We start from the raw sequence: 14,478 nt of genomic DNA, 5'->3' as shown, positions 1-14,478 counted from the left end.
GCAAAAAACCCAAATACTCTTTGGCATATATAATGGTTAGACACCTCCCCCATCCTCCGTGTCTGTACTGTGTGAATATACAGAAATATCTCCTATCATTGAAACCCCTGGCTTACAGAGTTTAGAGCAGGTATCTTGTTAAGTACCTGAGCAGACTTGTTGAGCTCCCCGTCTGAGATCTGTCACTCTCTCTGCCAGATACAATTGCCTTCCACGTCTTCCCACTGAGCTCACTTGGCGTGACACCTTGACGGAAGTAAATTGCTCTGTCATCACAGCCAATTCCCCAGACCTAGGGAAGGAAAGGGCTTGAGGAAGGAAATGGCACGGAATGCAGGTAGATACCATCTACATAAAGGTGCAGTGCTGGAAAATGCAGGGCAATGGTCTGCTGGACTCAGCATTTTCCCTTTGCATTCTTCTGTAGTGCTGGTACTGTAGATGAAATATAAAACTCTGCCACTAAGAGCAGACTGTTTGCAACTGAATGCGTCATACAAGAGGCATGCTGACTGTTACCTTCTGGTAAATAATTTAGCCGTGCACTCCTTCCTAGAAGTTCAATCACATGGACCTCTTTTTCAGCAGTCCACACAGCACTGCTGACACAGTCCCTATGACGTGTGTGAATATTGCCTATACAAAGGGGAATGTAAGTGTCCTCACAACTGGTATTCGTACAGCTGTCTTACCTGGTTGTTTAAGCCTACATTTACCATCATCATTTCTCCAACCATTTCAATCCAGCTTGTTCCACAAGGATTATGCGAGTTCACACCTCTTCTAAACCACACCTACAACAACAACAACAACAACAACAACAACAACAACAACAACAACAACAACAAAAGTCTAAAGTTTGCTCCCTCTGTACTAGCAGGCAGGCAGCTGGAATGTAGTTTCTTACTCTGAATCTCCAATACCGACTTGCCACGTTGCCTTAGCCTTCTTAATGAGCAAGCATTGGCTCATTTCCTTTATCAGGTAAAGATAAAGTAATTCTCTTAGTAGTTTCCAGACTCTGTGAGCACGTGACCCAACTAGAGCCAGAACAGCCCACAAGGATGATCTAGACATTTTGTTATGACTTTCTGTAACAGTCTTAGTCTCTCTGACACTGGAAAAATATTTTCTATTACATGTTAACTATAGGCCATTTTTTGGTCACTCCGAATGGACTTCAAATAGCGTTTCTACCTTCAAACCCTAAAAGCAATGCTAAGAGAGAGAACTGCAGATTTTGTTAGAGGTGGAGCTTTTAACAGTCTCCTCTTAGATTAGTTTTGGCTTATCAGAAAGCGTCTGTCTGTGGGCTGGGTACCTCTAGAAGTAGGATATGGTCATATAATGGGAAGCAGCTACCGTGCAAGTTGTTTGTCAGCTGAATCACATAACAGACTTGACTACCTTGTGGCAAATCTGAAGAAAAATATATTAGCTTATCCACATGTTTAGTGGTTTTATGTGGCAAATGGAGCAGGCTGGACACAGTCAGTTACCATGGCTCAGCTGACAAGCAGTAACTCATTAAACCAAGGTAATTCAGTTATTTACAACTGCCATACCTATCCTTATCCCACAGTAAGTGCCAGAGGGAGAATTATATCAATGGTTTAACTATTTTGATTAAAATCATTTCCTTTGTTTCACTTACGTAACTTCCTCGGGTAAAGAAGCCCTTAAGCCACACAGGCTAAAAGGAATCTTATTTATATTATCTATCTTAAATTGTCTGTAAATCCTGGAAACTACAATGTCAGAGTAAGAATCCAGAAGTATTACAATGTCTTAGGGATTGAAATCAAAAATTATTTTCTTCCCCACCAGAAGTCATTAATGTTTTTGGATGCCAGATGAAGGGATTTGATGACTACTGGCACAAAAGCACTCTAGGACATTCTCAAAGACTTTAAGCAAGTGAGACAAAGCTTTGTCTCTTTGGAGAAAAGGCAGGGCAACCAGAAGTCTGTTTAATTTTGATGCTTACTATCCCTTAGTAGTAGGCCCTTTATATTCCCCCACAACGTACACACCTCCCACATCTGTGTGACTTGGGTTTAGAAAATTCCTTCCAAGAGAAAAGCAAAAAAGTCTCCTCAGAGTTACACACAACTGTTTACATTACAAACCACAGAGCATTCCCATAACAGCAGGGGGACTGGGATTCCCCATGAACATAGGGAGTTCAAGTCACCAATATTTCCTATGGAAGTTATATGCAAGCTTGAAAAAAGCAGAAACAAATGGGGGAAAAACGTAGAACCAGAGCATAACACCTCTTACTTTTCTGTCTTTCGTAACACCCCACACCACATCAACACCCACAGAGATGTGCATAATCCCATTTTCAGAGCTTGGCGATTCCACAATACTCCAGGAAATTCCTGCAAGAAACAAAACCAGGAAGCCATTGTAGGTTAGTTTCTTATGCTACACTATACAAATTATAGGGGTTTCCTGCTAAATATAACAAAGATTTACCTTGAGGGTTATTCCTATCAATTCCTTCTCTCACAATAGCTTGTCCTTCCCAAAGAGTTGCCCAAAGGAGGTCGTATGGTCCACAGCTGATTTGTACCACTTCACCAGGAGTGGCGATTAAGGACCACACAGAACCTTCTGGATTGTGATGGCAAACATTTTCTCTGTACCACACCTAGAAAAAGAAAAACTTACTGGAAAAATACCAGTATAACAATGAAACCAGCCAGACAAGCATGAAGACCACCTGGACTGGAAAGAATAGTCCACATTTAATAATAGTCTTTTTTTTTTTTAACAGTATTTGCACACTGACATTTAAAGATAATTTTTGATGTTGGTTACGCAGTTAAAGTCAATTTCCTTATGTACTAAGGGAGGAGGTGTTTCTACACACTGCCTTTTATCATGCAAGTGAATCTGGACTGAGCATATGACCTATCGCTACAAGGTCTGCTTACATTTCAACATTTAGAAACATTTCAGGAGATTAAGGCATGTTAAATAAACCAAGAATGAACAAAGATACAACACAAAAACATTATTGTTAGATGAGAGCCCAACCTCATTTTCACTGAACAGAGCTTGCCACAATATGGGTCAAAATTCCATTCTCTGTACAGCCCTGTACAGATTCTGTGAAACCCTGAGCAGCATCCAGCCCGCTTGCTAGTCTGGGCCTTACTGTCTGTGCACTTTCCTAGAGGCTACAGTGGAAACAGGAAGGTCAAACATAGAAAGCACCCTATGGTGGGCATGTGAGTGTTCCAAAAACATGACTGCAGAGTGCAAAATCCTAATTTTTTTAAATATTTTATTTTCTCTGGGAACTTTTGCTTGAGAAATTATAGCATTTTACAACGTCTGTTAAGTAAAACTGCGGAGTGGGATGCTGTCACTTATTACTGGGAAGCCTGAGGCACAGGGAATTTTATTCTAAACAATTCAACCAAGGTTGCCTGCCTCTCCAGTCAGGGACAAGTGTGAATGACATCTCAGACTACCTGTTACTGTTATTACATTCCTCCCCCTAAGACCACAAGGTAGAAATTGTCTAGAGACAAAGGAAGGCTACTCAGATACATGCTGTAAGAATGAAGGCAGGAAAGCAGAATCAAGTGTTTATAGCACACAGCAAAACAGGAGAGACTTTACAATGGGCCTAAAAATAAAAAAATGAAAGATGTAGTTTTCGACAGAAAATAAATTAAAAGCATGCCAGAGCTGGATTCCACACTGCCAAGTCAGGACATTCTAATAGCACTCCCGGACCTAGTGTTCCAGAGAGTTTTAATAAGCAAAAGCCCAGCCTGTGAAGGACTAAAGGGGAAAGCCAGTTAGCTAACAATTCAAAACACCACTTAAGGCTAGCCTCCGTTTCCTGATCAATGATAAGTCTTGGAAAAAAAAAAATCTTGGATATTTTTTAATCTCTTCCTTGAATTAACTTCTGACTCTCCACCACAGAGACATGGTGCAATGCTTTGCAATAATCTTTATCAGGTTTTAAGGCTCCTTCTCTTTGTTAGTGGTGCCATACTCTTGTGTGCTGCCCTCCTATCTTCATGGGCATTTTTCAGGATATAGGACACTGTTCAGCACAGACTTTTAGGATTCAGCTGTTTATACTGGTTTACTGCTTCCATAACCCTGTGAGATACTAGTCCTGAACGCTCCCTTTCCGTTTAGATTGTAGGTTGTTAAATAACGCAGGCTTAAAGCAGCTTTACATCCTCTGCTAGACACACCACCAGCATAGCTCCTTACCACTGTAAGATGATAACACACCTGCCTTGCTTGAAAAGCATTTACCTCCCATTCAATATTAACTTTCATATGAGAAAACTGATGGAACATGCACATACCCTTCCTTGTAAAGAAACCGCCCATACTGATAAACGGCCAACAGGCTCATCAGTGATTTCCCATCCTCCAATGGAGATATCATTGAAAGGGTCTGGTAACTGATCTGGATCATCATGTGATATAATCTGAAGCAAAGAGAAGGAAGATTAAGAACAAAGGAAGAGAAACTGCAAATAGATCGCCGTGATTTGGCTTAACTCAGTTTTTGCAAATTGGTTTATATATCACTTATTAAAATGGCTGAGAATGAAGCCTCTTCCTCTCATTCCAGGCTGCTATACGCAGAGAGAGGGGAAACACTGCTGAAGCAGCATGACGGAGTGTGTGTTTCATCCCCTACCAACAGGAAATTTTGCTCACAGACTACCCTATACAGGCATTATTTATTGCACTGGAAAGCTGGAACATCACAGATTACAGTTCTGCACATTCTCAGAATGGAAGTAAGCAATAATTACTCACACAGATAAAGAACATAGCTAGGTGAATGATGCCAATGAGGTGCTACCTTGAAAGAAAATGTTTGGTCATACAACCAAAGGAACTTAAACTGATTTGAAATCTGCAGAAGAGCTGGGCACCTAACTTCTCCTGCATTACCAAGGGATTTGGCGCCTTATTACCATGGATTTCTATGAAAAATCCCAGTTTTTCACTTATGCTTGCAAGAATTACAAGACTGGAAGCCAAAGAATCCAGGTCCAGCCGAGGGAGCAGTGATAAAATGCCAATTTCTCAGCACTTCTGGTTGATTTTTTCAGAAATCAGTTTAGTTTATATTTAAATGAAATCCAGAACCTTTGCCCAAACGTCCCGTGATTTGTATCTCCTGTATCTGATCCACCTCCTGCGTCGGACACAAGAATTCCACTTCTTATCCTTAGTGTAGGTGCTGGGGAAGTCTATGGCGTAAGTCCAACCCTGCAAACAAATGGTTTCTTTTATGAAAATCGGGACCAAGGGAAAACATGAAATCATAACTCAGAGCAACGGTGCACAAGAGTCACTCCTACAAACATAATACAAATTATTGTGCACGTCTTAACAGCTCTGATCAGCAGATCAACTAATTCTATGAATGATTTATGAATCATGTCCTAATGCTTCTGCATGATATATACAGAACAAACAGGACATAGTAAGGCATTTTACTTTGTTTCTAGTAAAGATCTTAAATAGCAATGATATCCAGTTGCCAACACTTCATTGCCTGATCCAAAGTTTATTCAAGTTCAAAAAAAAAAAAAAAAAAAGATAAAAGAGTTCTCATAGGCTTCAAAAGCCTTCAGACAAGATCCTTCCTTGTGTGGTATTATAGTTGAACTATTTCCCAGTAGGAACTGGCTATGGAAAGTTAGTGCCTTTTCTTTTTACAGACCTTTTACACTTTTATAAAAAGTGCCTTTTATTTTACAGACCGAGGATTTCCAGAACAGATCTCTTTTTGGTATTGTTCACCTACCCCTTTCTCTGTTGGTTCCCCTCCAATATTTTCATCCACATACCAGTCAGACTCCCACTCCCAGTGTGGTGAAGGCAGTGTGAAACTATCAAGCTGCTGATGTTTTAGCCCGCTCACATCACTCCACTGCCAGCGGTCGCTGGGCATTAATTTCTCACAAAAGCCACCAATTAGATTCCAGCGCTGCCAGAAATAATATCAATTATTTTATTTAAGATCACATCACCTCATTGGACCTATAGAGAGCCCTAGGGGTCATCAGTGATACATCTGAAGAGGAATAATTCCTGTGGTGAACAGAGTGTTCATACTCTAGGCCCCTAGCTAACGCCATCTTTGGAGGGAAGCTTCTTTAAATATCAAGGGCTGACTGCAGAGTTAACCCCCATCCAAATAAATAGCAACTACATACAGAGGAACACCTGAAGATACAGTTTACTAGTAAGTAGTGCATTTTCCTGTGGTACACCATGTGGTACACCATGAAACTGTAGCATTAGAATAATGCTGTATAAATGGCTTTGGGATCTCTAATCTAATCCCCAAGATAAAGATAACTAATAACTTGCCTATCCTAGAAAAACAGCATAGCTGCTATGCCAGAAAGTATGTCAAGATAAACACATCACTAAATCTTCCTTGAATCTCATGTTACCAGGAGTTGTTTTGCAAATCTGGCTTTAACCAGTTTATAGAACAAATAACTCACTAGAGTTTTTGCCAATGCAGCTATGATATTTTTGTCCAAATACTCAACCACTATAGAAATACTAGCAAAATTCATCATGTAAAATTGCCCTCCATCTTATTGTACAAGGCAAATGAGCGCATAACAATTATAACACGATCTTGAAGCAAAATATTATTTTTAATTTATTTTTCCTTACTAGGAAACTGGCAAAATTGCTTTGCACATTATCTATAAGTTATTCAAAGTTTAACTTTTTTCTTGTTAGCTTTTGCAGAATATTTCCTTCTGTGCTTCCTAGTATTTTGTTTTCCTTCTTTTCATAGCTTAGAACAAACAAACAAACCAAAAAAAACCCCAGACTTTAAAGCTTTACATTTTTTAAAGAACATGCTTACGTAACTAATACCTGGAAAGCTGTATCAATGTTAAACAATATATAAAATTAGTTTGTTGTATATTTACCTATATAGGTAAGCAAATGTCTCTGCTCAACCTCTGTTTATCCTGCTACCCCTCAGAAAGCAGAGAAATGCGCAGAACAAAATTCATTACTTTTCTCTCTCAAAGGACTTTTGGCAAACTTAAAAACAAAATAATTTCCTGTAAAACAGTATTTTAAAGGCATTCTTTTGAAGTATCTCACATAGAAAGGAACATCTCACATAACACTGCTGTGCAAAGAAGTTGGAAATACATTGTCCTTTAACAGACAGTTAAGCCTTTATTACAGAATTCTTTGAAATACAGAAAAATAGTATTGGCTTAACAATAATATATTTTTCATGATGTACCTTTATTGCCTGGCAGCTACACTGGACTGGAATTTTCTTAAGGAGGTTGTGTGTTTGTCACTAAGGAAAGGAGCACACAAGGTATAAGGGGGGAATGTCCCAGTCTGAAATGGCTCGCTTAAAAAAGGCTGTAGTTCACACTATTGTCTGCTTTTGGCTAAGAACGGGGAAGTATAATCTTCATTTGGGAATTAAAGTATGAAAACAGCAGCCTGCTATTTGGTGCATATATATTTTTCAGAAAAATGAGGTAAGAAATTAAAAAAAGCAAAACCAAACAATCTTCCTACGGGAAAAACACGCAGAGACAACTGATCTAAGGATTTGCTACCATTCCTTTCTGAAGGATATACGGCAGTCTAACAGAGGTAGCCATAACATTTCATACCTGATTCTCATAGGTTTCTTCCTGGTATCTAATGGGAACGTCACCTGAGAATACATAGGTGTATACTTGATGATCACAGGCTATTCCCCAGCAGCATTGTTTGATCGCAGAGACCCGTTTGAATTCCAGCTGTGTATCCTTACAGAGCTCCCAGTACTGGCCAACAGTAGATAGAGTGTAAACCCTCCCAAAAATGTCAACAGCCCACAAAAGGGAATTGGACATGGCCATGTCTGAAAGGCAAAAAAACAAGTTATTAATAGAAATGACAATTTTAAGAAATGGATCTTGAACCTACTGTAGATCAGTTCCACTCTGAGCCATCATCAGTCATATCAAATAAAAAGTAAAGAATGACCTTTTAAAAAGAGCCCATGTGAAGCAGATAACCAGGGCTCTTTCAGTAAGAGCTGGGCCTCTAAACATCTTAGACGGCTCTAAAAACCCACGTTAAAGACCTTCCTACCAGCACACTAGTGTCCATACTACACGGCCTTACAACATTAGTATGGCAGCTTTGGCAGGCTGAGTACAGAAGTCAACGCTGCACTGAGATGCAAGGATGAAGTAGCATGGAGGGGTGTGTAGCAGAAGGCTTCGCTCTCCAGGACTAGTAATGCCCTGAGCACTGCTCACCCCAATCCAGAATAACAGTATCTCCTTAGCAGCCTCCTCTTGGCACGTGCCAGTGCGGCCGCTTGAGCGCAAAGGAAGAGAGCTGAAAGGAGCTTCTCCTCTGTAGGTGCACATCTAGTTTTAATCTGTGGTCATCATAGATGTTCTGGGTAGTGTCTACTGCTACCAGGAAAGTACTCCCGTGACCGCTTCGGGATCTGATCTTTAAGTATACACATGTATATACCTAAACGTACAGACAAACTACTCCCCCTGCAAGCGCGTTTGACTGCACAGAACTGTTTGCGTTCCATTCCAGTTTTTTCACTTACAACTTTATCCCACATAAGCTGCCATTTTCTCAGCACTGCAGCCCTATTCTTAATGGAGGGGTCAGTATTTTACCTTAGGCCAACCCTTTCAGAAGTCAAGAAGGGCTAGGCTATTCCTAGGTCATTATAGACGTTTTCCGTCAGTTGGCCTTCTGGAGGCCATTAAACTTTAAAAAATTTCAGTTACTCTCTATGTGTGACAGTCAGGACAATCAATGAGTTTTCTGAATTTTCCTTCCAGGGCCTCACCTTTGTAGTTAATATAACTGGAGGCAAACATAGAAAGAGGACTCACATCCAAAACAACGAAATAAAAAGGGAATACTTGCTTAGAATCAGCTTGCAACACTGCTTCTTTGCTGTCAAAGGGCAACTTTGCTTTCAACAGGAGCCCAAGGAGGCTTGCCAGCCTGCTTTCTGACTGGTAACTAGCAGTGATACAGAGGGACTGACTAGCACTGTGCATATCCATGGTGAAAGCAGAACTGCTGAGAATTTGGAAACAGCTAGGCCTATGTCTAAGGACAGCACAGTAAATTCACATGGAAACCCAGGGAGGATGTTTCGGAGGGCAGGAGGGAGAAGATCAGAGGCGCACAAAGTCTTATCTGCTGTTGTGCTGATACTCTTCACTGCTGAGAGATGATGATGGTAAGTACCCTAAAAAAAATTGACACACCAGGAGAAAAAAAGGTATCAGTGAGAAAAAGTATATAGCAGCAGAGAACGATCAGTGCAGGGGGATGGTGTAAGAGCAAAATTCTCCTAGGTGAATCCTCTAGTTTTGGCTTTTTAGGTTTCGCTTATTGTTGCTGGGAGGTAATAGCACTCTGTGCTTTTTCTCAACTTGTGCAAGTACCAATGGGAAAACAAAGCTCACGAAAATAAGCCTTTCAGAATTAGCATTTAAAATTTTGCAAAACAGTCTTTATAAGAGCAGAAAACATTATGCATTATGCATTTAACCTTAAATAACCAGAACGCCTGTGAGGCTGGAGTCAAGGAAGCATTATGGATAACGCAGTGAAGATGATATCTGCCTAGCGTAGTCAGATAATAAAGAAAAGCGATACTTGGGTGTATTAAAGGTGGACAAATACACAGATGAATTCCTCTATCTCAATGACAGTCAAGGCAGACAAGAGTACCTGGAACAGCTCAGGAAAAGGTGAAGTTTCAAATATTCCGGAGAGTACGGAGTTAGGAAAAACGCAGACGGGACCGACTCAAGATGTTCAAGGGAGGGGCAGTTTCGGCATATTCTTTCTTTGCACTTTTGAGACGGAGTGTATGGAGAATCACGGGAACCCGGAAAGAAGCTGAGATTACAGACCGCTCCCCGCAGTGGGACTCAGGCCCCTCTGCCCGGCAGCAGACGAAGAGCAGCACCGCCCGGTCCTCAGCGACGCCGCGGGCTCGCGGCTCGGGTGCTACGGCCGGGGGCCGGAGAAACCAGACCAACGCCCGCCGGGTTCCTCCTCCTCCTGCCCCTGCCTCCGCCTCGGCACAGGCGGGTAACCGGCCAGACGGACGTCGCTCCCGACCTGCTACCGCTCGTGACCGGCGCGGCCGGCGGAGCGCTCTAGGGCCCCGGCACAGCGAGACCAGCACCGCGGATAACGCCAGCCCCGTGCGGGCCGCGGCCGCTCCGCCGCCGCGAGCGAGCGAGCGAGCGAGCGGGCACCCGGCGGCGAGCAACGCCCCCGGCCGCCCCCCGGCGGCTGACAGCGCCTCGCCCCTCACCTGCCTCCCGCCGGCCCGGCCCGGCCTCGCCACCGCCGCCCTGGGCGGAAGGAGCCGCCGCCGCCGCCGCTCGCAGCGGCGCGAAGGAAGCGCGGGGCGGCGAAAGCCGCGATCGCCGCCAGTGGCTGCGCCGCCGCGCGCCGCCTCCCAGCGCCGCCGCCATTGGGCGGGCGCCGCCGCGCCGGGCGCGTCACGGCCGCCGGGCCGCGCGGGGGCGAGCTCGGCCGTTGGGAGCCCCGCGGCCGTGGGGGAGGGAGGGCGGGGGGCGCGGCCGTTGGGAGGGTGGCTTGGTCGGCGGGAGCCCCGCGGCCGTCGAGGCGGCGCGGCCGTTGGGGGTGGGGCTCGGCCGTTGGGAGCCCCGCGGCCGTTGGGGGGGGGGGTTTCAGAGAGAGCTCGGCCGTTGGGAGCCCCGCAGCCGTGGAGGGGGGGGACGGGGGGCGCGGCCGTTGAGAGCCTCGCGGCCGTTGTGAGGGGGGGGGGTGGGGGCTCGGAGAGAGCTCGGCCGTTGGGAGCCCCGCGGCCGTTGGAGGGGGCTGGGCGCGGGTGCGCTGTGCCGTCTGCCGTGGGCTGCCCCGGGAAAGGAGCGCCGCCGGGGGCCGTGGCGCCCGTCACCCCCCGCCCCAAGAGGGCAGTAATTACAGCGGGACCTGGACAGGGCAGGGAGTAGGCGGTGAAGGGATGTTCACCCTGACCCGCGAGCGCGCGGTGTCCTGAGGGGCCGGGGCTTGGGGCAGGGCAAGAGCCTCGGCTGCGAGGGGTCACGGCAGGGCTCGAGCTCGGGAGGAGAAGGAGGCCGCAAAAGAGCGACTGGGGGTCATCCGGCAGGCCAGGGTGTAGGGCACGGCGGGGACGAGCCGTGTCCGTGGGGACGGGTTGGAGACGTGCCTGCAGCAGGTGTCAGGTGCCCCCGGATCTTCCCACAAACAGGGCTCTGCGGCCTTGCAGAAGAGAGAGGAAAACATCTCAGTAGCCTTTCCTCTTTCTGTCCTTTCGTCTTGTGGCTGCAGCTCAACTGAGGGGGAGACAGTTGCCTTCAGTAAGTGCTGTCTCTTGTGGTGACGACTGCTGGCCTCGTCTGCTCGGGAGATTGCCCTCAGTTTTGCCCATGTCTGCCCAGAGCCTCTAGCGTAGCCGAGCAGGGCCACTGCGTGTGACAAAAACCTCATTAGAAGAGGTCCGCCTGGGTAACTGGGGCAAATCCTTGACCCTAGCCAAGGTTAGAGTGCTTGGGAATTAACTCTGTGCGGGCTTAGGTCTCTTGTTATTATGAAAGACTTCGCTCTGTCCCTGCCACAGTCAGAATGTTTTAAATCTCTTTACTGTTTCATAGGCAGCGTTGTAATGCACTTAGTTCGTACGTGCGGTTGGTTTCTCTTCCTTCTGCCTGTTCCACACTTTCCCAACTCTCACTTCTTTAAAAGGGCGATTTCTCCTTGGCATCTGACATTCATTTTAGGGAAGTATCTTTCCCCAATGAGGAAGCGCTGTGTTGCGTTTGTGCTTTAAGATTTTCTTAAGAATCTGAGTTGTATGTATTTGGACGTAGTTACAGTCAGCAAAATCTTCCCTAGGCATCGTGGCAGTGTGTGCACAGAGCCGCAGAGCACCTGGTGCCCCGGCCAGACGCGTCCGGCGCTGCAAACTGCGGGCCCTGCCACAGCATCCTGGCACGGCCTCCGGTTTGGGGACATTTAAGCTCCCTCCCCATCTGTTCCAGGCATGTCTGATTTTGAGGCCAGTGGTTTAACTTCTTTCTTATTTTGTTGTTTTTGTTTTCCTTCCTAGAAAATGGGGAGAAACCTTCCCTGCTGCCCTGGAGTGTTTGTTGCAGTGGTGACTTCTTCAGTGTTTGGGAGAACGTAGTTACCATGGAGATAGGAGCCATGTTGGTACCTGTATTGAAAGACAAACCTGTGAATATTTCAAAAATAAAACAGAGGTGAATCAGACATCCCAAAGGATGAAGGTGTGCAGAGAAGAGTTTTAACCCTGTTAAAAGGCACTTAAGAGCCTTTCAAAATCTGCTCTGAACTGTCCAACAGTTGAAAACTTGGATTTCAGAACTGTCTGAAACCAGTGAAAGCGCTGCCGAAGTCATTCATTTGCTCAGTTTGCTAAGCAGGAGAAAGCAGCCAGCATCCTCCTTGCTCACCTCTTCCTTCCTCCCTTTAGTGTTTCTTTCAACTGTGAGACTTTTCCTTTGTTTTTTTCCTCAATCCCTTTTCAAAATCTTACCCTCTTTTACAGCGTCTCCGTTCTGCTCCAGCACCTGCAGAGCTTTCTTCCCTTCGATGCTGCAGCGTGGCAGTGCACATGAGGAGGTAAGTGTGCGCACAGTGCTGCGCAGCCCACCGTCCCATCTGGGCTTCCCCTCCTGGCGCCACTGGCTATGGGTGAGTCAGTGCATGCACGTGTGTGCACATGCCTTGCACACGCCGTGCACGTGTGTGCACATGGCATGCACACATGCTCCTGCTTGGCCTTTCCATCTTTGCAAAGCGGCACTCGTTTGGCTCCCATAGGAAGAGCAGCGGCTGGTTGCATTAGCAGTGTTGCAAAATGGGCAACTGCCCCGCTCGCTCCCTGTGGACTCGGGGCCTCTTGGTGGGGAGACCCCCATTAGCAGCAGGGATCGAGGACAGCACAGCCGTTAGGTTGCCACGGCCGAGCTGCAGATTCCAGGCAAGGGGTATTTGAATGACAGAGATGTTAAAAAGGACCTCAGTGAGCATACTAAAAATCCACCAAACCTTTAAAAAAGAATCTGTGGAAATCCATTAAAACAACACCAAAACTGATGTAAAAAGCTGGGTTCAGCAGGCGCTGCCTCCCCAGGCAGGATCAGTGGCCCGGGTTTGCCGCGCAGTGGCCGCGGCCGCCCGGCTTTAATCTCAACAGTCACAAGATCAGAGGGCAAAACAAAACAAAACAAAAAACAGAGGAAAAGCGGTGCCCGCGGGCAGCTGGCGGCGGCCGCGGCCCCTTTAAGGCGGGGCCGCCCGCGCCCCTCGCCCGCCCGCGCGGCTGCCAGCGGCGTCACGTGGCGCGCGGTCTTGTGACCGGCCGCGGCGCGCGGCGGGGCGGGGCGGGGCGGGGCGGAGCGGAGCGGAGGGGGGGCCGCTCTTCCCCCGCCCCCGGATGCGCGGGGCGCTGCCGCCGCCGCCGCCGAGCTCCGGCGCCCCCGGGCGGGGCGGGGCGCAGCGGCGCTGAGGGGCGGCGCCCGCCAAGTTGGGCGCCGAGGCGAGGGCGCCGCTTCCTCTCGGCCCTCCCGGCGCTCGCCGCCCCGGCAGGAGGGCGGGCAGCGCCGCCGGCCCCCGGCATGGACAACAAGCCGCTGCTGCAGGAGCGACCCCCCGCCTACAGCCCCGCCGCCCAGGGCGCGGGCTACGAGTACGGGCAGAGCAACTACGGCGCCATCCCCGCCCCGCAGCCCGGCTTCCAGCCGCCCCCGCCCTACCCCTACCCGGGCGCGGCGGCTGCCGCAGGTGGGTCCGGCGGGGGCGGGCTGGCGGCCGAGCCGCCTTCGCGGCGGGGGGTGAGGAGCCGCCTTCGCGGCGGGGGCGGCGGGGCCGGTGCGCGGCCTGGGCCGTCCGGGGGCTGCGCGGCGGCGGCCCCGCGCGAGGGGGGGCGGAGGGGACCCCCCCCCTTCCCCGCCGCTTCCCTCGTGGGTCATGTGGGTTTTGCGGCTCGAAGCTGGCGCCGCGCGGGAGTCCCAGGCGGCCGGGAGCAGCGCCGGCCGCCCCCAGGTGCTGCGCCGCTCCGCGCCGCGCCGGTGTGTGCTCCCGGCGGAATGCCCTCGGAACCGCCTTGGGAACAGGGGCAAAGAGATGCGTCAGCGTTAGCACTTTGCCTCTTAAAAAAATTAAAAAAAAGCTTGCCCTTTTCTTTTCATGCACTTCACTGTGCTCTCTGGTTAATGTTTAGTTTTCTGATAACGCTTCAGTAGTCTTGGAGAGGCTTGCGCAGGTGAGTAGATACAATAGTCCTATTAACTGCATTAGGGCTGATCGCAGCCAAAGGAGAAAGTAGCCAGTAGGGAGAGGAAAGGCTCTGTAGAGTTAAGGGAGTCGTTCAAAAGTGACAGAAAGCACCCTGAATACGGTAAGTGT

At 47.9% G+C, this 14,478-nt stretch overlaps 2 protein-coding genes across 8 annotated transcripts in view; one reads left to right on the top strand and one right to left on the bottom strand.

Annotated features, from left to right (window-relative positions):
* TECPR1 (tectonin beta-propeller repeat containing 1) overlaps nt 1–10,457 on the bottom strand; it is a 27,446-nt gene extending 16,989 nt beyond the window's left edge. For 2 of the 5 annotated variants that reach the window (XR_011134737.1, XM_068908808.1), the window contains exons 1-9: nt 8,876–8,937; nt 7,680–7,912; nt 5,810–5,992; nt 5,146–5,268; nt 4,347–4,472; nt 2,482–2,656; nt 2,284–2,384; nt 693–794; nt 147–292 (exon numbers count right to left, since the gene is read on the bottom strand). Coding sequence is in view for 4 of the 5 variants with exons in the window: in XM_068908808.1 (XP_068764909.1) it covers nt 147–292; nt 693–794; nt 2,284–2,384; nt 2,482–2,656; nt 4,347–4,472; nt 5,146–5,268; nt 5,810–5,992; nt 7,680–7,912; nt 8,876–8,906 (1,220 nt within the window). In the remaining variant the exon portion in view is untranslated. The other 3 variants (XM_068908809.1, XM_009683338.2, XM_068908810.1) reach the window with 3 other exon arrangements.
* The window catches only part of BRI3 (brain protein I3), a 20,636-nt gene continuing 16,015 nt past the window's right edge, over nt 9,858–14,478 (top strand). Inside the window, exons 1-3 of one of the 3 annotated variants that reach the window (XR_011134739.1) lie at nt 9,858–10,140; nt 12,155–12,254; nt 12,617–12,690. Coding sequence is in view for 1 of the 3 variants with exons in the window: in XM_068908813.1 (XP_068764914.1) it covers nt 13,689–13,854 (166 nt within the window). In the remaining 2 variants the exon portion in view is untranslated. Of the gene's footprint in view, nt 10,141–12,154; nt 12,309–12,616; nt 12,691–13,511; nt 13,855–14,478 lie in introns of those variants that run through there. The other 2 variants (XR_011134738.1, XM_068908813.1) reach the window with 2 other exon arrangements.

The sequence above is a fragment of the Struthio camelus genome, chromosome 15 (genome assembly GCF_040807025.1).
Source record: "Struthio camelus isolate bStrCam1 chromosome 15, bStrCam1.hap1, whole genome shotgun sequence".
NCBI classification, from domain to species: domain Eukaryota; kingdom Metazoa; phylum Chordata; class Aves; order Struthioniformes; family Struthionidae; genus Struthio; species Struthio camelus.
The sequence above is the reverse complement of the archived record's forward strand: the minus strand, read 5'-3'. Positions and strand labels throughout refer to the sequence as shown.